Source organism: Syngnathus typhle, linkage group LG18 (genome assembly GCF_033458585.1).
Source record: "Syngnathus typhle isolate RoL2023-S1 ecotype Sweden linkage group LG18, RoL_Styp_1.0, whole genome shotgun sequence".
NCBI classification, from domain to species: domain Eukaryota; kingdom Metazoa; phylum Chordata; class Actinopteri; order Syngnathiformes; family Syngnathidae; genus Syngnathus; species Syngnathus typhle.
In genome coordinates this window covers 4,129,833-4,152,875 of record NC_083755.1, presented here as the reverse complement: position 1 = coordinate 4,152,875, position 23,043 = coordinate 4,129,833, and the positions used below count along the sequence as shown (strand labels likewise).

The following is a 23,043-nucleotide window of genomic DNA, read 5'->3' as shown; positions in this document are numbered from 1 at the left end:
AGCAAAACATTTGTTTAAAACAAAAAATCAGGCCTGTACGATTCACTTTATTTTTTTGAGGTTTTAGTACAAGTCGAGATATTTAAAAATACAATTACAGAATACTCCCTTTTCCTTTAAATGCTCACTTATATTTTTAAGTACTTGAGGCAATTATGGAATTGTACATGTGACCCCAATAGAGAAACACCTTTTTTTTTTTTAAATTAAGACTGATGGATAATAAAAAGGATCATGGCATCACAGCCCTTTCCTTTTACATTAAACAATTGTATTGTAAAGTTATTGCTTGTTTATAAAAACACTAACGACCAACCGTAGTGAGGAACATTTGTTTTGGAGTGGACAATTCTTGTTGCAACACATATGACTCAAATGGTCAGATAATAAGCAAGGTTTGGCCATATTAAGAGTAGTGAGTTCCTGAATTAATTAATCCCTTTTTGAAACAGTGTTTAAAAAAAAAAAAGTGCATGCTTTGAAAACAAAAAAAGCTGCCGGTTTACTGTAAACATTCTTAAACTTACTGTAAACTGTGTATTTCCTATAAAAATATAAATTCCTATCATGAACAAAAATATCAAAGTTAGAAGATGCCAGACAGCCGTTTAAAAAAATATAATATGGTTGGAAATCAGTGGTTAAAAAAGGCTCTATTTTAGAGAAAATCTATCCCGGTACATGCCAGTGTATTTGTGCGTAACCTGCTGTTGGTTAATCAGGTTTACTCAAGACACCTCTTCTCAAGCGCGGACCTAAACCTGTCCATGCTTCCATTGCATGACTTGAGAGCCTCGGGGTTCCTGTCGAGGAATAAGCACAGTGTATAAACAACCGCTCCGTCGTGGCGACATTGTGAATGTGTCGTTCCTACTTAGACAGGATGGTGTGCAGCAGGGAGATGTGGTGCTTGGCCAAGTAGTCCTGCTGGACCGCATGCTCCAAACACAACAACAAGCCTGGGGCTAGAGGCACTTTTTTCCTCTTCTCTTCTCCCTGAAACAGACCAAGAGAAACAAAAATGTATTCCTTCCTCTTACTTCGACATAGCACTCGGACACTGCAATGGTACCTTGAGGACTCCTAGAAAGACCAGCAGGGTGGAGAGGGTGGTATACGCCTGTAGAGCTGAACCGCAGAGAAGCTTCCTCAACAGCATGTCTGTGAGATGAAAACATTTTTAACACATCTTTAAGAAGGTCAAGCAGTGCCAAAATCTTACCAAATGTTTCCAGCACTGTAGTCTTCACCATTCCTTCCTCACTGTACAAAGAAGCCACTTTGAGAAGGACTTCGACAGGCTTGCGTGGATCCAAAATATTCACCTGATGAGAAGGAACATTGTCAAGTGCACACAAAATTATGCCCCCACCTTTCTTACCTCCAGTAGCAGATGTGTCCTCATTTCTCCCAGCTCAAGAAGCTTCTCGGCAGACGGGCAGTCGAGAAAAGAGAAGACCTCTTCCTAAGACACCAAAAATTAGCTGCTCTTTATGATATGCACAGACCTGCCACAATATTAGGTACATCATAGTGAACTGCAATGCATGACCCACTCAAGTGAACAACTAAGGTTTCTAAATTGTTCGACAAAAATAGCATCTTACAGGACACTGAGATTTAGAAGGACTCTCTTCATTTCTTTCTGTGCCATTTTCTTCAACAAAGTCCTCTTCGTCACAACCATTACATCCATTGCTTCCATTGCCGCCGTCCTCCTCCTCCTCCTCCTCATCATCATGTCCTTCATCATCATCATCCTCTTCACCAGGTTCTCCCTCATCATCGCTACAAAGAGCAACAATCAGAATCTCTCCGTCTGAGCAAACTGCAATTCCTCCACAGTTTTACCTGAGTGAAGCCAGCATGTCTCCTTTATCCTGGCTCTCCATGGTTTCTCTTAGAGCCTCACAGCCCTCCTCCCCCAAGCAGTTGCCTGGCATGTGGAAGAACATAGACAGTAAGTACTTGCCATAGACAGTAAAACAGAAAACAACCTCCTCCGTCTTGTTTAAGTGGGTTCGCGCGTCTACCGTTCAGATCCACTTTCTCCATGTGCGTCTTGTCCATGAGAGCCTGAGCCACCACGAGGGCCGCCCCCTCTGAGATTTCGCCAAATGACAGATTCAACTCCTGTAGGCAGGAAACATTAAAGACAAAATACTGCAGAGAAAAAAAAGACAAGAGTCCCTGAGTTTGCTGGACTGACCTTGAGAACTGGCAACCCTTCTTTGAGGACCGCCGCCAGGGCGATGGCACCTTCACAACGGACCAAGCAGTCACCAAAGTTGATCACTTGGATGTTTCTCAGGTGCCCCAAAGCCTGTGGGGGCCAAAAGGAGTAGAAAAAAAATTTTTTTTTTGCATTTTGAATGTGTTGAGCCCTTACCTGAGCCATAGCCAGCGTTCCCCTCTTTGTGAAGGTATTGTCGTTAAGATTGAGCACACGCAGATCCGGGTTAAGTCGCATGGCCGCAGCTAAAGCTGTCACGCCCGCGTGGTTGATGCCGTTTTGTGGCATGTGGACCTCCTCTAGGCTGCCCATCATCTGAAGTGTCACATAGAAAAGAATGAATAAAAATGATAAGTGAATGAGAGTACATGATGATGATATCCAAAAATGAATCAGAATTGTTTTTCATGAAGATATTTTTACTTGAAAGGCCTTGGCCAAAGCGCTGGCTCCTTCATTTTCCAAGCGGTTCCTCCCAGCGACAAAGACTCTGAGTCTGAGTGGAGTTCCCGCTAGTGATGACTGCCTGTGACACTCCATCAGTGCTTCAGCCAGGATCTACAGAGACCACAGAGCATTTACATTCTCACTTCCGCGGTGTAAAACTTCCTTGTCGTGAATTTTCATTTTCTCCGAGCTCACCTTTCCTCCTCCGATTCCCATTCCGCAATTGTTGAGTCTCAGCTCCCTCAAGGTGTGACAGGCAGCGCTTCTGAGCAACTGATCGATCCCCTTCACGCCATCCGGTCCAAAAGCATTGTCACTCAACTCCAACACGGTCAAATGGGTTCCGGCGATCATTAATCCACTGCTCAGTGATTTCTAATGAAAATATACGAAAGAATTTTGGAAAAGTACTTGATGATAGTATCAGGAATATTCCAGATAAAGTCATAAATGGGATCAGTCATGAATTAGCTGGATTCTCACCAGGGCCAATGGGATTTCGGAGCGTAGTCTTCCAGTAAAAATGTCACTCCAGTAACATCGCTTTAGAAAAAAAAAATACATTACTGAATTTGTGATCTTTTCAACAGTATTATAATGTGTTGACATGTTCCTGGAATACATAGTGTCTGGATAATATGTACCTGGAGCTGATCTTTTCTTTCCAGTGCCTTGGAAATGGCTCTGGCTGCATCTACACCCAAAGTGTTTCCCTCCAAGCGCAAAACTTTCAAATCCTGGCTCTGTTCGATCTCCTGAACCAGGTCTTCCACTGTAGGCACAAATAGTGTCAAGAAATGATAATAATAATAATTTCTTTCGGTATGGCGCCGTAAGTGGCTGCCTCCCAGCAGTGTTCTCTCTTTTCCTCTTTATTTCTTTCTTTTCTCTTTTTTCCTTCTGTCTTTTGTCCATTCGGCGATGCTGGTGCCTTCTACCGCACCTCGGTATCTCTTCGGATCGGATATTTTGTATTATTATTTTTTCTTCCTGGGACCGGGATCATCGGTCGAGACCGGCGTAACTCTACGGCGGCTTCCTGCTTATCCGGCCAGTGATGACCGGGTCCCTCGCCTTGGCCTTGCAACCGCAACCCCTGTGGGGACTCCGCTCCCTCGTGCTCGTCGGAACCAACGACTTTCGCCATGCTAGCACCGTGGTGACCATCCGCACGTGCATCCGACTGGGTGCCCAGGACGCTGCTCGCACGTTTGCCTGCTTTGTGATGTTTTTCACCGATTCACGACCACGGTCCATTGGGCGCCGTTGAACTGGACTGCCGTTACACCTGTCTATGGACCCCGTGGAGGCTATTTTGTGTGTTTTGGGGTGTTCTCTTGTATTGAGGGGTGCTGGTTGGCCACAGTTATTTTTTTTCCTTTGTCTTTTAGCTTTGTTTTGCTTTGATGGCTTTTATCTTGAGCACTTTCTGGCTTTCTTTGTGGCGCCGTTGTGTGGCAGCCTTATGAGAGCCTATTGAGTTGCGCTCATGCCATCTGTGTGTCTTTTGTATACCCACTCTGTGGTATGAATACTGCTGGGGCCTGAATTTCCCCACCCCTGGGGATCAATAAATATTCAATCAATCAATCAACATGCATCATTCAATTGATATCAACCAAACCTGATTCCGCATTGTCCAGTTTAAGCCCCTGGCCTTTATAACTTAGCTCTCCATCTCCTAAATGGGTCTTGGAAAGACCATTAACCAGCTGGGCAATATCATCTGCAGCCATGATGTCTAGGGAGAAATCCATAAACAAGCATTTTTGGTTAAGTATTGAAAAACCTGAACATACAAATCCGCCATTGTGACGTTCAATTGAATAACTAACGTTATCGAACGTTTAAGTGTCGTTCAATACAAAAATAGTAACAAAGATGCTCGGATAATTAGCTCAAGAGAAGCTAGCAGGTGCTACTCTGGATTTATGAACAACCCAACAAACTCTCAAAAGTATTTCGTTCAGTCTTCGCCGAATATTTTTTAGCTGTTATGAACAGCCACACATCACAATCGGAAAATAGAAGGCCCTTACAGCCGACAGCGAATTCCTCGGAAATGATGGCGAAAGAAGGCACGCCAACTGGTGAATGCGAACGAAGCCCGCCGGTTGCTCAATGTGACGCCACGACTTCCGGGTTTCTTTTTTGGTCGTTCTACGTCACGCTTGTGGGAAAACATAATTAAGTTATTTTAAACGTTTAATTTTACCACGTTGGCAAGTAACATAACATATTACATTGTAATTAATGTATAAAGCTTGTTATGTGTGCTACATATGACGTTTAAGCATGACGTCACACAGTTTCGGGTAGCAAAAATTGTGCTTTTATGAATAGGTTTTTTTAACGATAAATGATGACTGAAATATGTTCATTACTACTAACTAGTTAATTTCTCCTCGCAGTGCCTGAATGAGAACAGAATAGGGAATTACTAAATTATCCAATGAACCCTAAACGTATGAAAAGACGTGGCTTTGCTGCCCTCTAGTGGCCACTTTGGATTGAAATTTACTGCACTAGCCAAAACAGCTATAGAGAGGAGGCTAACATTTAGCAAGCAAGCTGTTAGGTAGCAGCTGTAGCTTTAAAAAAAAAAAAAGAACTCGTGCTCCATCTACAAATCAATGACAAGAACATCAAATTTATAAATATGCTGCCTGGATCATAACTGATTGTTGTTTATTTCAACCCAATTTATTACCTTTGACGCTTCGTGAAGTTACGAGTGATCCGAAACGCTTGAAACTTAAACTCTGGGGTAAGTTGTGCTAAAAAAAAAGAGGGGCTTGACTATTCACACTAGCTTGCTACTCGGTATCGTCAACTAATTTGCTGTTAATTATACACAACTACAGCCATGTTGAGTATAAAGTAGACATTTAACGACACGATCCAAACAACCTTGTTATGGCATATAACATCGAAAGCTCAATTTATTTTCACTCAAGTTGGACTGTTAGCTTTTAGCATGTTAGCAAGTCGGACAGCGATTACCTCTTGATAGCTTGATTAACATTAAAATCGGTTAACCCAAAGCTTAGTGTCCATTTAATCAATTTTGTCGGTGCAGCGTTCAATTGCAGCTGGTATTATTTTCGATTGACGCGAGTTAGCATATCAACAATGCTAATCTACCGTGCTCACTGATAAAACGTAGCAGTTAAGGCATCATACAACATGTCGCGTGTGTTCAATTTTATTTTAAAAATGAGTAATATTCTAGTCCCGGTTCAGATTTTGCGTCATACCACTTGTAATTGAACCGGAGTTGTTATTTTGTTAGTTTGTTTACGCTAGGCCCTGCCGATGCATGAAGCCAGCTAGCAATTTTGACACTTTTAAATATAGCCATCATGTAATGTAGAGGAATTTATGTGGGAATATTCCGATCATGGCAAATCTGAAAATAAGTAAATTTTCCGTTTGCTTTTATCTACAGGCAATGGACTCAGATAGACTGAAGCGAAGAGAGGAGATCCAGAAAGCTATGAGTTTTATTCAGTAAGTAGTGCCTCACAGATCTGAGGTTCTGGGTTCGAGTCTGTGAAGAATTTGGATGTTCTTCTCATGCCTGTCCGTGTGGGTGTTTTTTGTACTCCAGCTCTCTTCAACTAGCCCCCCCCCCCCCCCCCCCCAAATAATCCCAGATGGAATTAAGACTCACATTTTTAATTGAGCAAAGTGTTGACTTTGTGATATCCTTTTACAGGTCTTCATTACCTTTCCCAGAGCCAGAGAATTATCAGGTTTGGTTATGTCCATATTTTCCCTTCATTTCTTAATTGTTCCTGACATCCCCAAATTCATTTTATAATGTGCTTGACTGACACTGGGTCGCTCTGACACATGGCATTTTTAATTTGTACTGGTCCTTTTAGGCTTTTCTGACCCAGTTGGTGTGTAACCTCCTGGATGAGGGCAACTCGTGCTTCCGACGAGACAGCGACTGCCGTCAGGCAGCTCAGCAGTACGGAGAAGGCATCAGCGTAGCCCGTTACGCCCAAGCCGAAGCCCTCGTCATCCCCCACAAGCTGATGGAGAGCCTTTATGTTAACAGGGCGGCTGCCTTTTATCAAATTGTGAGCGGAATCACTTTTTATTGTCTGCTCACAAATTATTATTGATTAGAATTTTTTTCCCTGCACTGGCTTGGTTACAGTTTATTGATTGTTCTGTTTTTGCTGCCACAGCTAAATGCTTGTTTTTCCTCCTCAGAGGGAATTCGAGCGCGGCGTTCAGGACTGTGATAGCGCGCTGTATGTATCCGAAGGCAGTCGAAAGGCTCTCTACCGCAAAGCACTATGTCTGAGGGAAATGGGACGACTCAGAGAGGCGTACGAGTGCGGCACCAAATGTCTACTCACTGAGCCACATGTATGATGATGCATTATTCCCAATATAGCACAATATATTTTTTTCTCTGTATCAGGTAACGTTCAAATTGTTTTATCTTATTACATATTGCTTTCTAGGACAGACAGGTATGTGATCTGGCTCAGGATCTGGCCAATAAGCTGGGCCTTAAGGGCCGAAAAGCTTACATCAGCCAGTCGGAGTCCACGGCCGCGGAGGGAGAGAGTCTTGGCGAGACATCTGCACCCACTGGAGAGGTGTGTGTAATAACATCAATATTGATTTGGGAATTGTTTCTTCACTTGATATGCAGAATTAATTGGTTTTCTTCATTTAGTTGTCTTCCAATGGAATGGAATCTCTGGGTGAGATGGGAGCAGGTGTGGCAAAAAAAAATCATCTAACCGCTGATCCTCATACCTATTTCTTGTATCAATTCTTTTTTGTTTTTTTTGCACACCCTCAGAAGACCTGTCCAACGCTCAGTGCATCCCAGCACCTCTGGCCACGCCCATCCCAGTCAGTGACGACCCCTCGGTCCTGACCCCGTGCGCAGACTTGTCCGAGAGCCCCGGCAGCCAATCCCAGCCACCGATGCCGTTCTCCGTCCCCGTGTCTGAACATATGGACGAATGCGGCAGCGTAATTAAGGATGAGCATCACAGTCTCCTGGAGTGCATTCCCAAGAAAGTGACTGAGGTGAGGACATTTCATCACAGAAGTCAACCTCCTACACGTTTGAGACCAATAGTGCCGAATCCTGTATTGCGAAAAACAAAAACGCTCCACTTGTGTTCCCGTTTTAGAGTCCCGCAGGCGCCATTCCCACCAACCTTCCAAACACAGCGGTGGGTCTACGGCCTCCATACTCCCCCAACCTCCCCTCTCCGTCAACCCAGCTCGCCCCCACCTTCTTCGGCTCCTCCATCAGTGACCTACCCGAACTGGAGCCTTTCTCCCAGCCAGACCAAGGCTCCACCCAAGTGCAGGACGCTTTGGGAGGCTTCTCAAGTGGAGCCACGGATGGAGATGGCAAAGCTGGGCTTGTTTCTGGTGGGCTCGACTCTTTATCCGAGTACACTTTGCCCGGTGAGTGAAAGTTTTGGCCCAACAGTTGAATAAATTCTTAGTTGTTTATTGACAAAGGAATTTTCAATCTTTTTTAACTTCATATTACATCTGTGCTACACTGCTAGTTTTTTAGCTTATACATCTATGAAATACATCTTTTATAAAGTGCTCATCACTGTTTGTGGTCTTTAAGGGGGACGAGTGTGTCACAGCTTCATCCCCGGGATGCGCAACCACGGCTCTGCGCAAGCAGTGAGTCCATTCTTTGCGAATTTCTCTTGCGTCTGTCAAAGCATTTTATAAACCCAACCGTAAATCGTCAATGGATCCACTTGGTGTCGTTGCATTACATCTATTTTTGGCATTTTCTCTCCAGAATGGCCCAGCGGGAACAAACCTCTCCATGCTGTCCAGAAATCCTTTGGCTGGCACACACGAGTTTCGTCAGGCCTGCCACGCCTGTTACAGTCGAATAGGTTAATTATTAAAATGTTGTTGTTTTTTTGGTTCTTTTTCAATATTTAGATACATTCAACAAACGTTGTTCCCTTGCTTACAGGTCCGCGAGTGATGGACTACAAATACCAGCCAGAAGCAGCACATCGATGTAAGCGGGACGTCCTGCTGTGTCGCCTTAAAAATAATGACGACCACACCTGGAAGAGGATTCGGCCCCGTCCTGCACGCAACAACTTCTTAGGGGCCTTTGTACTGTGTAAAGGTCTGTGTTTCTATTTTCAGACGGCAGAGTTGTGTGTGTGTGTTTGCCCAACATCATTCCCCTTCTTCATTTGGGTGTTGCAGAGGTCCAGGAACGCCAAGAGTGCCAGTACGGTGAGAACTGCACCTTTGCATACTGCCAGGAGGAAATAGACGTATGGACACAGGAGAGGAAGGGCGCGCTGAGCCGAGAGCTGCTGTTCGACCCCCTGGGGAGCACGGAGAGACGTGCTCTCAGTGTCACTCGATTGCTGCAGCTCCACATGGGCATGTTCATGTTCCTCTGTGAGGTGAGATCAGTTGTTGAGGCGTTCCGAAAGGAGGAAGAGTGATTTGTATGAATTTGTTCTTTCAATAGGAATGTTTTGATAGTAAGCCCCGCATCATAAGCAAGCGCAGCAAAGAAAACTTGGCGGTGTGTTCCAACCTCACAGCTCGACACCCTTTTGATGACAATAAGTGAGTGGAGGATTATTATTTTTTTTTGAAAAGGGGCGGGTTGTTGACCACAGCGGCGATGACATCCCATAATGTGACTGCAGGTGCCTGGTGCATGTGGTGCGGTCAGCCAATGTGCGCTACAGCAAGGTGCGCCCTCTCCACCCCCTCTGCCAGTTTGATGTGTGTCGTCACGAGGTTCGCTACGGCTGCCAGCGCGAGGACAGCTGCTCCTTCGCACACTCGGTCATAGAACTCAAATGTTGGGTGCTTCAACAAGACAGCGGTAAGTGGACAGAGCACATGTGATTTTTGTGCAGAACCACAGATTTTGTTGTTATGATGAAATAAAAAAAAAAAATTATGGTCTTTTTGCTGTTTCGCCCATTATTTTCTACAGGCATTACCCATGAAGAAATGGTGCAGGAGTCCAAAAGACACTGGCAGAGATTAGAGCAGAATGCACAGAAGCAGCAGAGGGTAGGCTGGAAAGGCTGCGGATTTTTTTTCCGACTGCAATTTACCCTGTGCAACGAACTTGTCGTGTTCTCTTCCAGCCAATCCATATTCCCCACCCGAGCAGCAGCATGCCTGTTGGCGGACTCGGGGCGATGGGTATCGGAGCGGGCGGCGCAGGTGGCGGCGACGGCCTCGGCGTTGGTGGCATCCCTTCTGTGGTAGGGATGGGGGTAGGAGCGCTAGGAGGCGGGGTCGGGCGGGGCCGCCCCCTCAACCTGAAAATGAAGTTCGTGTGCGGCCAATGCTGGCGGGAGGGGCAGGTGAACGAGCCTGACAAGAACCTCAAGTACTGCACCGCCAAAGCACGGCATAGGTGCGGGTTGCACTTTCCAAGCACGTGCTAATTAAGTGATAAGCCATGTGACAATCTGTTTGTTTTCCAGCTGGACAAAGGAGCGTCGAGTGTTGCTGGTGAAATCCTTTGAGAAGAAGAAGTGGGTTGTTGTTCGGCCTCTCCCTTTCTCCCGCACCTATCCACAGCAATATGATGTGAGTGCCCCCCCTCCCTGCCTCTCATTGGACAATTAATAGAGGTGTTTCATTCTCGAAATGTTTTTCCCTCTGCTGCCTTTTGATCTAGATGTGTGTGCACGTGATGAAGCAGAAAAAGTGCCACTATATTGGCAACTGCTCGTTTGCCCACAGCTTGGAAGAAAGAGACGTCTGGACGTACATGAAGAACAACAGTTGTAAGCTGCACGTTCACAAGCCAAGACTTTTTTTTTTTTTTTTTTGTGCTGTTTTTTGAATTGATAATTGCTGCTCAGGTGACAATTAAATCCTACACAGCAACTAATTACACGGCACTGATTATTATTACTCAGTAAGGTCATAATTGCACCGTCACATTTTTTTTTTTCTTCTTCAATAAATAAACAACCTCCACTTTCTCTATTTCTAGTGAGGGACATGCAGCAGATGTACGAGCTGTGGCTACAGCTAACCAATCAGAGTAGACGTGCGGACAGTACTGCCATGACCCCGCCCCCGGATGACAAGCAGGTCACCATAACGGCCGACTACAGCGAGAGCATGGTGAGTGATTGTTTCCTCACGTAAGATGATTAAAGGCAAGAAGGTCATATTTCATGCTTGTAATATAATTGTGTGTATTGTTCCAGGGAGGCCGGCGGTTGTCCAACGGAGACGACCTCTGAGAATCGCCCAATCGCCGCCGAGACAGGAGATGAGCCAGCCGTACCGGCAACAACTGAGCAGCCCGTCATCTCACTAGTCCGACCTCTTGCCTTGCGGGAGCTCATGTAAACACAGTTTCTACACACGCGCTCACAAACACACACATTTACATAACACAAAGCCACAAATCTCAGCCATCAATCAAAACTTTGAAGAAGCTTTGTTTCCGCAATACCTGCAGGTTCCCCCTCTGTCGGATTTCCCTGCAGGGTGCATTTCTCGTTGACTGAAGTAATAATCGCAATAACGTAAGAACTTTTTTTTTTTTTCTTCTTTTTAAATCCTCGCAGCACCTAAGCAATTCTCCGATGAGCGCGCTGGCCGCAGTTCTTAACGTTTTGTTTGGCAATAATGGAAAATTCTCTTGAAGAATGGAGCTGTCATGCTAAAAGTTGACCTTTTCAACTCAATAGTGCCAAAAAAAAAACTTTTTGAGACCCAAGTAAGCGTAATTAAAACAAAGCGTCTGATGGTTAGTGTGCTGCAGTGTGATCCAATTCTGTTTTTTTTTTTTTTGGGGGGGGGGGGGGTTCATCGGGAGTTGTACTTCCTCGTTATATTGTCTGCCATATTGGTAGGGCACTTTGAATGTAACGCCTGAACGGGCCTTTAAAATGGGGAAAATCGATCAATCAGCGAGGAAAAAAAAAAGCGTTTTTGGAAATATGCAATTCTGCTTACCATTCTAAAATCATAAGCACAACAATGTTTTCCCCTCTTCTTCCACACATTGTTTTTTTGAGAGGTGGCTGTATTTTACACACACGCGCACACGCACACACACACTCACACACACACGGCTATAATGGCATAGAAAGAAGACTGTCCTGGTATTAAAAAAAAATGATGACCTCAATTGGACTGAATGAGTGTCAGTGCTGCCATAGCTGAAGACTTGTGTTGTATTTAATTAAGAAGAAAGGAAAAGCATTTGCAGCTAAAAATCTGGACAAAGATTTCATACATTTGAATTGATTTCATCCAATTAAGAATCTATTGCGTTAGAATAGTGAAGCTAATTTGAAAGTAAAGGCAAATTGATACTTCTTCAGTCCCACTGAGTTTTTTTTTTTTTTTTAATCCAGTGGTCCAAAATGAAGATTCGCACATTTCTTTGGTGCCTCTGAGCAAAAACACATGCATATGCTGTACACACAAACACACAAGTAGGATACCCGCCTGCCATCTCATGCAAGCCTATAATGCAAATCACACACACACATGACGACATATTTACATATAAATGCTATACTACTACTAATTATTGATAACTTAGCAATCAAGCTTAATAAATATATAACCAGAAAACTGTATTGATTACATAGAACTTTTCTGTTATTGAGGTATTGCTATATGACATGTATCGCTGAACTAGATAGTGATTTAAGAAAAAGAGAAAAGCAAAAAAACTCTTCTACTTTTTACGTTGTCATTTTTTCTTTTTTTGTGTGGGTTGTTCCAGACAAACAAGTGGGTTGCAGCTTTAAATGGATGGAGCCAGAGTTTAAGTGCTGCACACACTTAACGTGTGTTGCTGTGTCATCTTAGCATCGTTAGCTGTGCCAATGCGCCCTCATCTGGAACAGCCCACCGTTTAGCTTCTTTGAGGGATCGTATTATTACTACTACTACCCTTAGTATTATGAATATGATAATGATTGCTATGGACTATTTCTCTCGTATACGCTATTGATTATATGTACGTTTATTGCAATGTATACCTATATCCATGTATGAATATAATAACGGTAAATACGCGTCTGTGTATGCAGCCTGTTGGGGGAGGTTGTAAGTGGGCAACAAAATGGACGCCACAATCTGTCTTGAGGCCTTGGGATAGCTATGTGGCTGTAAATACGCCAGAGAAGATGTGATCTGGGAATCGTACACAGATGCTTATATACTCCTGCATAGCGCCTTATTTGATATAGCACACGTATAAAAATAATACATACCCTTATTGTATAACCCCGCTTACTATATACAGTACAGTATATGATACCTGATAACCTATGATAATACTTTAGCACCCCGGTAAGGTAATTTAGATAAGTGATGGTGGAGCTGTTTTTTTTGTTTGTTTGTTTTAGTGGCTTGGCAGAGTTTAACTGGGCTGGGTAGATTGAACCACACCAACTTATTTTAGTTCATCGTATTTCAATTGAAACTCCTCCTGTGCACTGATTTGCAATCATCCTATGGAGGTATGGATAATGTTGTTTTACTGATATGCCTTTTCTCCCACCCAACTCTCTGTGATTTGTTCAAGTTGACAGCACTTTGTTGGTAAAATGATCCATCTGCCTATTTTTGCCTTTTTTTTTTTTTTTTGACAAAAGAAGGTTGTGTGTTTATATCTTTAATGATACGTCTCGCCAAGCCACACAGTACAAACGTCACTGCTATTCCTGTAAACAACCGCCACCTCCCCATTCCATTTGAGCCATGCTACCGAAAGACTTAAAGAGCCCAAATTGAATCATGTTACCGGTCGAAGAAAGTATTGGTTATTTGAATGGATTGATTTCAACAATCAGAAAATAGAAACCAGGGTTGTAAAGACTTGGACAAAGAAGGCCTCTCATTTTGTACTGTACTTTTTTTTTTTTTGTTTCCATTACATTGATTATCTTGTTTTTATGTTTTGACTTTGTTTTCTCTCCTCCCTGGTTGGATGTTAATAAATACTCAAGTGGACCAAATCTCTTGAAAGCATTTAATAAACACTTTTAGAAAAACAAGTATTTTCAGTTTTTATTTTAATTGAAGTTCTCCAACCCTTTATTATAGATGTAAATAAAGTGTGCAGCTGTGCAACAAAAATAAACAAATACTGGTAAATAAACATAGTTTAGATACATTTACGTTATTGTGCAGGGTGGGACAATTAAGTGGTTGATGTTCAACAGTTCAAGGATTCCATCACGAAGGTCTCTATGTATTTTGACACATTGCACTGGTTAAAGCTATTGCATTAAAGTGTTAAGTCGATTGTATTGTGCAACTCTACGTTTAAGAAGCACACGCAATTTATGCAACCAACATGTTTTGTTTTTTTTCTTCCTTAAGTAATCGACACACATTCGCGATTGGCCCACTGTAGTTTGATTGACATATGTAAGAGCCAATCAGCGGTCTTTCCGACTATCACGTGATAAAACACAAGGAACAGATTGGCCGTGAGTGAACGTTTTGGGCGGCCGCTGTTAGGTAACGCGTGAAATTTGACAGTTTTCCGCCCCTGTTTTATTTTTCTACAGAGAAGATCTGAGTGACTGACTTGTCAGCGATTCTGACGTTTCTCTGCTCACTTAATTTTCATATTTTATAGCCAAGTATCGTTTTGTTTCTTTATTTGTGCAAAAGTAAAGGATAAAATCATGTTGTGGTAGATTGGAATCGAGCACTCGGTGCTCGACTGTGTGGTCTGTCTGTATTGAGAGTCGGGGAGATGTTGACTGAGCGGGCAGTAAAAGATCGACTTGTACTGCATCCTTGCCTCCGTGTATTATTGGTGAAACAACCAGTAAGCAACCCACGGTTAGTGACAACACTACAACAGTGTATCAGAGCATAAAGCCACAACATGGTGTCAGAAGACGGAGTTACGGAGTAAGTCAAGGACAGTATTCAACACGTGTTGACCGAAGATAAGCGGCAAGCTAACGGGAGCTAACACAGCCGACATGGAGCAGTTCAGGCCACCGTCTCCGCTGATAATCACGGGGAACCTCGCTGAAAACTGGCGCAGGTGGGAGCAGCGTTTCCAGCTCTATGTGGTTGCTTCTGGCGCGGTGGATAAAGATGAGGGGGTTAAAATTGCCATCCTGCTCCACACTGTCGGCGAAGAGGCGCTGGAAGTGTATAATACACTTGCCATTACCCCAGAAGGGGAGGAAGCAACGATGGAGGAAGTTTTGGAAGCATTCAGAGGCTACTGCAGTCCACAAAAGAACGTTGTTTTTGAACGCCATCAGTTTTGGTCACACACAATGTCATCAGGAATATCGGTGGACAGATTCATCACAGAACTACGTCAGAAGAGCAAGAACTGTGAGTTTGGAAGACATGAAGATGACATGATAAGGGATAAATTGGTGTTCAGCATTAGTGATACCCATCTGAAAGAGAGACTGTTACGTGATAATGCACTTACTTTACGCAGAGCAATGGAAACATGTAGATCAGCAGAACTCGCCAAGTCACAAATACAAGCGATGCAAGCGTCACCTGTTGTCCATGATGCCTCAGTGGATGCGTTAAATAGAGCAAGAGTGCAAACACGCAGCTGGGACAAGAACAAACCAAGCTACAAGAAGCAGGTGATGACTGTGTGCCGTAAATGCGGAAACAAGCACGAGCCTCGTCAATGCCCAGCTTACGGCGCTGTGTGTCATAAATGTGGAAAAAATAACCACTTTTCAAAGGTGTGTAGGGGTGGCTATGAGAAAAATAGCCATTGTAAGACAAAGACTGTAAACAATTTAGAAAAAGAAATGGACTGTTTATACATAGGCATGATTGGAAATGGAACCAAGAAAACAGCACACCAAACAAAGGACACTGTATGGCGCGAAACTGCCACGATCAGAGGTGTTGCAATTGACTTCAAGCTGGACACTGGTGCTGACGCTAATGTGCTGCCCAGGCAGCTATACCAGCAGCTACCAGGTCCCGTTCAGCTGCGTCCAACAAAGACTATGTTGATAGCTTTTGGAGGGGCACGCCTGACAGCAGATGGTGTTGCATCTTTAGAATGCAGAACGTCTAAACGCAAGGCTGTGCTGGACTTCCACGTGAGTAGCCAAGCAGACAAGCCAATTCTAGGAGGGGAGGCTTGTGAAGAGCTGCAACTGGTGAAGAGGATGGGGTCGCACGCGGCAAAGGCTCCACAACAACAACAACCGCCAGCCACCAAAGAGGAGCTACTACTAAGATATGCTGATGTATTCACAGGATTGGGGGAATTTCCTGGAGTTCATCACATACACGTCGACCCCAGCGTCACTCCTGTGATTCACGCATGCAGGAATGTACCCCTCTCCATCATGGATGCGCTGAAAGTGACAATCAAAGACTTACAAAACAGAAAAGTGATAACACCGGTGAATGAACCAACAGAATGGGTGAACAGTCTTGTTGCCACTAAGAAAAAGAACGGGTCGCTGAGGGTGTGTTTGGATCCTTGCAACCTGAATGAGGCAGTCAAGCGCCAGCATTACTCCATTCCTACTCCTGAAGATGTGCGCAGCAGACTGGCTGGAAAATCCATCTTCTCCATCTTGGATGAGAAGGATGGGTACTGGCAGATCAAGCTAGATGAGCCATCATCTAAGCTCTGCACCTTCAACACGCCGTGGGGACGCTTTCGCTTCCTCAGGCTACCATTTGGGATTAAGTCGGCCAGTGAAGTCTTTCAACAAAAGAATTGTGAGACCTTCGGCGACATTCCAGGTGTGTACGTCATAGCAGACGACATGATTATAGCAGCATCGTCAGAGCAAGAACATGATGAAATCCTGCAGAAAGTAATGGAGAGAGCAAAGTCTGCCAATGTGAAATTTAACAAAGACAAAATCCAGTTCAAAGTGAACACAGTAAAATATATGGGACACATCATCACGGCAGCAGGACAGAGGGCTGATGACGCCAAGATCAAAGCGATTGTCGACATGCCGACCCCGGACGACAAACAAAGTCTCCAACGCCTGCTGGGAATGACAAAATTCCTGGCGCAGTACATACCAAATGAAGCCTCACTCACGGCACCCCTCAGACAGCTGCTAAAGAAGGACGTAGCATGGCAGTGGTGCCCACACCACAGCGCAGCACTACAGACGCTGAAGTCTACCCTCACACAAGCGCCTGTTCTGAGGTACTACGATCACAAGCAGCCGCTGACTCTGCAAGCAGATTCCTCAAAGGATGGGCTGGGAGCCTGTCTGCTGCAGGATGGCCACCCGGTGTGCTATGCATCAAGAGCGCTCACGGACACTGAAAAAAGATATGCGCAAATCGAGAAAGAGTTACTTGCCATAGTGTTTGCTGCTAAAAGGTTTCACCAGTATGTTTACGGAAGAACAGTAACAGTGCAGTCTGATCACAAACCTTTGGAGGTCATTGTGCGCAAACCAACTGAGAAGTAGCTTATCTAGTATCGGTTACCTTAACTCTTTGGTATCAACATTGATCACAATTTCGACATGCATATATCAATTACAAACAAATCATGTTTCAACAACCCTAATGGCTTTCAACAATCTTTTTTTTTTTTTCCTTCCGAACCTATAACATTTTATAACACTTCACGATAAACACAAAACAACTAGGCGCCCTGCCAGGTACACTGAATGACAAAGTGATGTTGTTACTCAATGTTAAGAAAGAAAGTGATGGAGAAATTAAAGTGTGGATGTTTTGTGTTTATCGTGAAGTGTTATAAAATGTTATAGGTTCGGAAGGAAAAAAAAAAAAAGATTGTTGAAAGCCATTAGGGTTGTTGAAACATGATTTGTTTGTAATTGATATATGCATGTCGAAATTGTGATCAATGTTGATACCAAAGAGTTAAGGTAACCGATACTAGATAAGCTACTTCTCAGTTGGAAAAGAGGGATGTGGTAGATTGGAATCGAGCACTCGGTGCTCGACTGTGTGGTCTGTCTGTATTGAGAGTCGGGGAGATGTTGACTGAGCGGGCAGTAAAAGATCGACTTGTACTGCATCCTTGCCTCCGTGTATTATTGGTGAAACAACCAGTAAGCAACCCACGGTTAGTGACAACACTACAACAGTGTATCAGAGCATAAAGCCACAACACATGTCTACAGCAGACATACCAGAGATATTCAGGGCTTTTCTGGAAACACCATTTACTTTACCAAGCTTTGACATAAATGGTAAGTAAAACCCATTTAGCACTGTAACATGGCATTCCATCTATTATTTATGCTACTAATGGTGTTGGCCTACTTTGCATATACCATTAAATTGATTTAGAACGGAAAAAAAAGAAAATATTTTTCGAGAAATACTCAAGACGAAGAAACTCAATGCAAACACATTTAACATTCATTTGATCGATTACTTCTGAACATAACTCCGGTTTCCTCCCACATCCCAAAAACCTGTTTGGTAGGCTGATTGAGCACTCCAAATTGCCCAGAGGTGTCAGTGTGCGTGTGAAAGGTTGTTTGTCTCTGTCTGCCCTGTGATTGGCTGGCAACCAGGACAGGGTGTCCCCCGCCTACTGCCCGATGACTGCTTGGATAGGCTCCAGCATGCCCGCGACCTCAAGCGGTACAGATAATGGATGTATGGAATATTTTTTAACATAAACACATATTCAATTGAACAAGGTGTGTAAAGTATATCCGATGAGTGGAATATAATAATGTTACATACTTTTTAACTTTTTGATTATTTTCATGCTCATTTTCATTACTAAGTTGATTGATAAAATTGAATAATATCGTCAGCTTGCTTGTGTTTTATTGTGACCCCAATTACAATAATGCAAAGACTTGCAGTAGCATTATGATCAGGTCAGATGTTCTGCCTTTACCAAGCTAATAAAGTTACGTTTTAATCTACGCCATCATAGCAGGATCTATTTAACATATTTATCTTTGTAAGGCTAGTTTAGAGTGGTGTACATGACACGGCTTTTGTATTTGACCTTTTGACTCCTTTGGTCTTGTTATTGTCTTGCAGCAAAATGAGAGTCACAGTGACTCAAGTAAAATTGGAGAAACACGTCCCTCCCTTCCCATTTCCAATATTTGTTTATCCTGACAAATGCAGCACAAAGAATGTTATCACAATTTAAGTTCTGGGCTTCAAGTCTCAGCTTTGGCCTTCCTGTATGGAGTTTCTATTGTTCATAGATGTGAATATGAGTTTGAGGACATGATGAGGACAAAAGTGCTATAAATTATGGATGATGTTAATTTAGTTTGCAGATTGGAAGGTATAGGAAACATTTTGTTATCTCTGGCCATTTAACTGTGCTTCCTGGCAACTGTATTTGTAAACTGGTGAAATGTTGCACTAGTTGACCTTGAGAGCTCCTTCACTGTGCGCTACAGCGCCTCCTTCCATACATGCATGACACCATTGGTATGTTGACATGTACCGCAGACTGCTGCACATGTTCTCCCATGTGATCGCTGCTCCTGGTCTACCGACAATAAACAACATATGCTATGCAATTCTAAGTTTCTTAAAGTTTCCTAAAGAATGAATGAGTAGCAGATGGTTAAAAAAAACTACATTTGAATTAGAATTTAATGAGTTGTTTTCCTCTTGACACGTTTTTCTGCACTATACAACTCCGTCAACCAATGACAAATCTGCTATTTGATACCACGTCTCACATTGGCTCCTCACATAGACCCGCCCAATCAGAGTTGCTCATTAATATTTAATTTATTTATATTCCCAACCAATCAGCGCAAAGATAGGATGTGGCTTATTCTGCTTACCAGAACGTCCGGCTCGCCTTATCTTGTAGAAACGCTCTTGGGTGGATTGTAGATGGTTTTCTATTTTTACGGATAACCGAATAAGCAAATAGTTTATCTCGAGTCGACAGTGAGTAGATAGAGCCTTTTTTCTCAACGCGAGTAAAGTACGCCAACAGGGGAAAATGTCGGTGGAACCGATTGTCGTCACGTTGGAAACGGCCTCCGGGGCCCCCACCTCGTTCCCGGTTGTTTTGAAGAAAATTATGGAAATGCCTCCACCCAATATTTTAGCTGGTGACGACGGTAAGGTGTCTTGTAAAATATGACTAGAATCATAGGGCGGGTTAAAAAAATGAACATTAATGCACGTCCTGTTTTTTTTTTATTATTATGACGCTTAATATAGGACACAATGTACATTTCATTCTCTTGGTTTTAAAAAAGTCTTTAAAATATCTTTTTACATTTTATTTTCACTCTGACAACAGGCTGCCATGTCCAAATTTGTTGAAAAGCATTTTAACATCGAACTTGCTGACCTTTATGTCCTTTAGATTGTTTCCAGTTTTCACGTATTCAAAACGAAAATGACTTTTTTTGTCCTCTTGCACAGACTAAAAAATATGTTAGTAATTTAAATACATAATTTTGTCGGACAAAGTAACACTACATGAGTATAATGATGCTAATATTCAGATTTAATATATCTAACAGATTCTCCAAGAGCACAAATATGCTTTCGATAAATATTTACAATATCTAATATGGAGTCTTACTGTCTTAATTTTCAATGTATTAGAAACAGACAAGGAGAAGTTGGGATTGGACAATGATGCCGACCTTAGCGGAGGAGGCAGCGGGATGGAGCCATCAGCCGCCCTCACCCCAGCCATCTGGGACAAGACCATTCCCTACGACGGTGAGAACTTCCACTTGGAGTACATGGACCTGGAGGAGTTCCTCATGGAGAACGGCATCGCCAACTCACCCGAAGAAGAGGTCACAGTCAAGACGGAGCGGGTCAAGTCGAAGCCGACCGACCCTGCGTCCCTGACACCTGTCAACGAGCTGGTCAAGGGTGATGAAGAAATAGTGATCATCACAAACAGCGAGACTGACATCACATGTGACGTTACAGCAGGTGAGTGAGAAACCTCTAGTAATAAACAGTTGTAAACATAAAAGTTGTCGTTACATCTTCTTGATCTTCTCTCCACAGAAGTAACAACAGATCCTGCCACCCCAGACCCCATAGATCCCGACGACATCCAGGTTGACGTCAACTACGAGCCGGACCCCACCGACCTGGTCCTATCGAGCGTACCGGGGGGCGAACTGTTCGACCCTCGCAAGCACAAGTTCACCGATGAAGATCTCAAGCCTCAGCCCATGATTAAGAAAGCCAAGAAAGTGTATGTCCCTGACGAGCAAAAGGTATGTAATGCACAACAAATGTTCCTTTTCAAAGTGTATTTTTTTCCTCTCAATTACTGTTTATTGATCGATTATTATTATTATTTGCAATGCCTATTGCCACATTGATGTGAATTGCAGAGAAGGTGGTCGTTCCATACCTAGATAATCCATTTTCATGTGTCACAGTGACTCGACAATTCTTTCCAGTCAGTGAGTGACTCTTTGTTGACATAAATTTAGCCACTATGTTGACAGGAAGGAAATATTTTCTCCAAGAATGCTGCTGAAAAGGAAATTGGAAAGAATGAGTCTGCCCAATTGGAATTTGAAAACACAAACAAGTCATTAATGTTAAATATTGTCTATTTGTGCTATTTTTGTTAGATGACAGTTTAGAGAACTGGGTTGAAAATAAAAAAATAAAACACAGAATTGCATTTTATTGCTGACATAATCACACGACACATTATCATGATTTTATCTGGTAAATTTTAAGTCTTCAACTACATGCGGTCACGTGTAGCCAAATTACTGAATACAGCATGTTCTTCCAGGACGAGAAGTACTGGCACAGGCGAAAGAAGAACAACGTGGCTGCCAAGCGCTCACGTGACGCCCGCAGGCTAAAAGAGAACCAGATCACTGTGCGAGCGGCGTTCCTGGAGCGCGAGAACTCTGCGCTGAGGACTGAAGTGGCCGACCTCCGCAAGGAGTGTGGCAGCTACAAGAACATCGTGGGGAAGTACGAGGTCAAATTTGGAAAATTGTAAGGAACTGGGAAAACACTACACTATTGTGAATGACACAAGCCTGCAACGACTTGGAATCTTTGTTGGCCATGTTTATCAAAAAGGAAAAAAAACGCCCAGGAAGGGAAGTAAAAAAGCGTGGGTGGCATTTGTTGCCTCGTAAACGGTTCCAAGTCATGACATAAACACAAAATGATGCATCTTACTCCTTTCTTCTCTTCTCTTTCAAGTGCGCTGCCAGAAGATGTATAAACTACGCTTGAATTATTTGACTCAAGTTTGAATAAATAAATCGAATGATGAGGTTTTAGTACTGCCAAAAAGAGATTAAATCTGAGGAGGAAGAAGAGGAACAGAAGATTCAACATTTTTGAGGGATGTGCTTCTCGTGTTCTGTACTTTTATCATATAAGAGATTTTTTTTTTATCTTTATCACATCTCTTTTTTTAGATCAATTACATTAGGTAAGGCTTAGTTTAGCAATAGTTTAACCTCAATTTATTGGTCGTTTTGGAGCATGGTAATTCTTCCAGGTTGCTTCCATTTCTTTTCATGTTAAACAAAATGTATATTTTTTTTCTTTGGATAGAAATGTAAACTGTTGGAAAATATTGAGATTTATTCAGGGAAATACATTGTCCTGGTTTTAAGTGTGTGTGGTGTGTCTGGATTGGATGTGTGACACTCCATCATTTCACGTCATGTAAATAGTTTTTGCCATATAATAGTACTTGTACGCCATGCTCAACATTTTTGCATCCTGTTTTGCATGTGTAGAAAAAAAAAAGTATCGTTCAAATAACGATACTTGGAGATCATCTTCGAGGAAACGGAACTTGTATAGTTTGTAAGTTTGTTATTTGACCTTTTTTTTCATCATTTCAAAACTACACAAATGTTAAAGTTGAAACTATTGTCAAAAAATGTTTTGTTTTAGTCCATAACTGTTGTGCTTCCTTTAGGTACAGGAATGTTATGTAAGCATTTCCAGTGTTCTTAATTCATGTTCAATTTCTCTGCCGCTTCCACATCGGCATTATTTGTTAGCAAGGAACATGTTAATATATATAATAATTTTGTGGACTTAAAACATACCTCAATATATCAAAACACTTCCAGCCTTATTCATAATCAAGTGCAGTTTCACAAGATCTCAAGCATCACCTATAAGTGAAATATCAGGGCTTCCTGACCTGTTTGTACTTTTCATGCTTTCTGCTACGGTTCAGGTTGCATTGCCTTTACAGTTACGTCTTTGTAAAGTACTATCTTGACATTTTCAGTGGTGTAGTTACATTTACATAAACTACTACATCGTGTATAAATAAAGCCTTGTTGAGAGAATTTTGATTTATTGTCCTTCCGTGATATTCTGCAAGAGAGCCACCAATAACCTACAAGATTTTAACATACTTGTTAGGGTGT

General features: G+C 42.8%; 3 protein-coding genes across 5 annotated transcripts; 2 read left to right on the top strand and 1 right to left on the bottom strand.

Annotated features, from left to right (window-relative positions):
- Positions 1-27: 27 nt before the first annotated feature.
- On the bottom strand, positions 28-4,875 carry rangap1b (Ran GTPase activating protein 1b). The gene is made up of 16 exons (XM_061264394.1): positions 4,720-4,875; positions 4,305-4,421; positions 3,325-3,452; positions 3,164-3,223; positions 2,876-3,055; positions 2,657-2,791; positions 2,390-2,548; positions 2,210-2,323; positions 2,034-2,133; positions 1,852-1,936; positions 1,608-1,788; positions 1,382-1,465; positions 1,223-1,325; positions 1,073-1,161; positions 875-996; positions 28-803 (listed from the first exon to the last, which is right to left on the bottom strand). The coding sequence occupies exons 2-16, from the start codon at positions 4,414-4,416 to the stop codon at positions 725-727; spliced, it is 1,731 nt and encodes a 576-aa protein (XP_061120378.1). The 5' UTR covers positions 4,417-4,421; positions 4,720-4,875; the 3' UTR covers positions 28-724.
- Positions 4,876-5,212: 337 nt separating this feature from the next.
- zc3h7bb (zinc finger CCCH-type containing 7Bb) lies at positions 5,213-13,728 on the top strand. 2 transcript variants are annotated; one of them, XM_061264381.1, is made up of 21 exons: positions 5,213-5,447; positions 6,129-6,190; positions 6,399-6,435; positions 6,568-6,768; positions 6,905-7,063; positions 7,162-7,299; positions 7,380-7,407; positions 7,509-7,741; positions 7,849-8,131; positions 8,307-8,365; positions 8,490-8,589; positions 8,673-8,834; positions 8,918-9,123; positions 9,192-9,292; positions 9,376-9,557; positions 9,672-9,751; positions 9,829-10,103; positions 10,174-10,279; positions 10,371-10,479; positions 10,692-10,825; positions 10,912-13,728. In XM_061264381.1, the coding sequence occupies exons 2-21, from the start codon at positions 6,132-6,134 to the stop codon at positions 10,945-10,947; spliced, it is 2,688 nt and encodes an 895-aa protein (XP_061120365.1). In that variant the 5' UTR covers positions 5,213-5,447; positions 6,129-6,131; the 3' UTR covers positions 10,948-13,728. The 2 variants fall into 2 exon arrangements, with proteins under 2 accessions (XP_061120365.1, XP_061120364.1); XM_061264380.1 differs by having other exon boundaries at positions 7,380-7,422.
- A 484-nt stretch (positions 13,729-14,212) lies between these two features.
- Positions 14,213-22,962, top strand: tefa (TEF transcription factor, PAR bZIP family member a). 2 transcript variants are annotated; one of them, XM_061264422.1, is made up of 6 exons: positions 14,213-14,371; positions 17,812-17,886; positions 20,252-20,593; positions 20,672-20,886; positions 21,423-21,634; positions 21,848-22,962. In XM_061264422.1, exons 1-6 carry the CDS (start codon positions 14,368-14,370, stop codon positions 21,867-21,869), a joined length of 870 nt encoding a protein of 289 aa, XP_061120406.1. In that variant the 5' UTR covers positions 14,213-14,367; the 3' UTR covers positions 21,870-22,962. The 2 variants fall into 2 exon arrangements, with proteins under 2 accessions (XP_061120406.1, XP_061120405.1); XM_061264421.1 differs by lacking the exons at positions 14,213-14,371; positions 17,812-17,886 and adding an exon at positions 19,449-19,755.
- Positions 22,963-23,043: the final 81 nt, after the last annotated feature.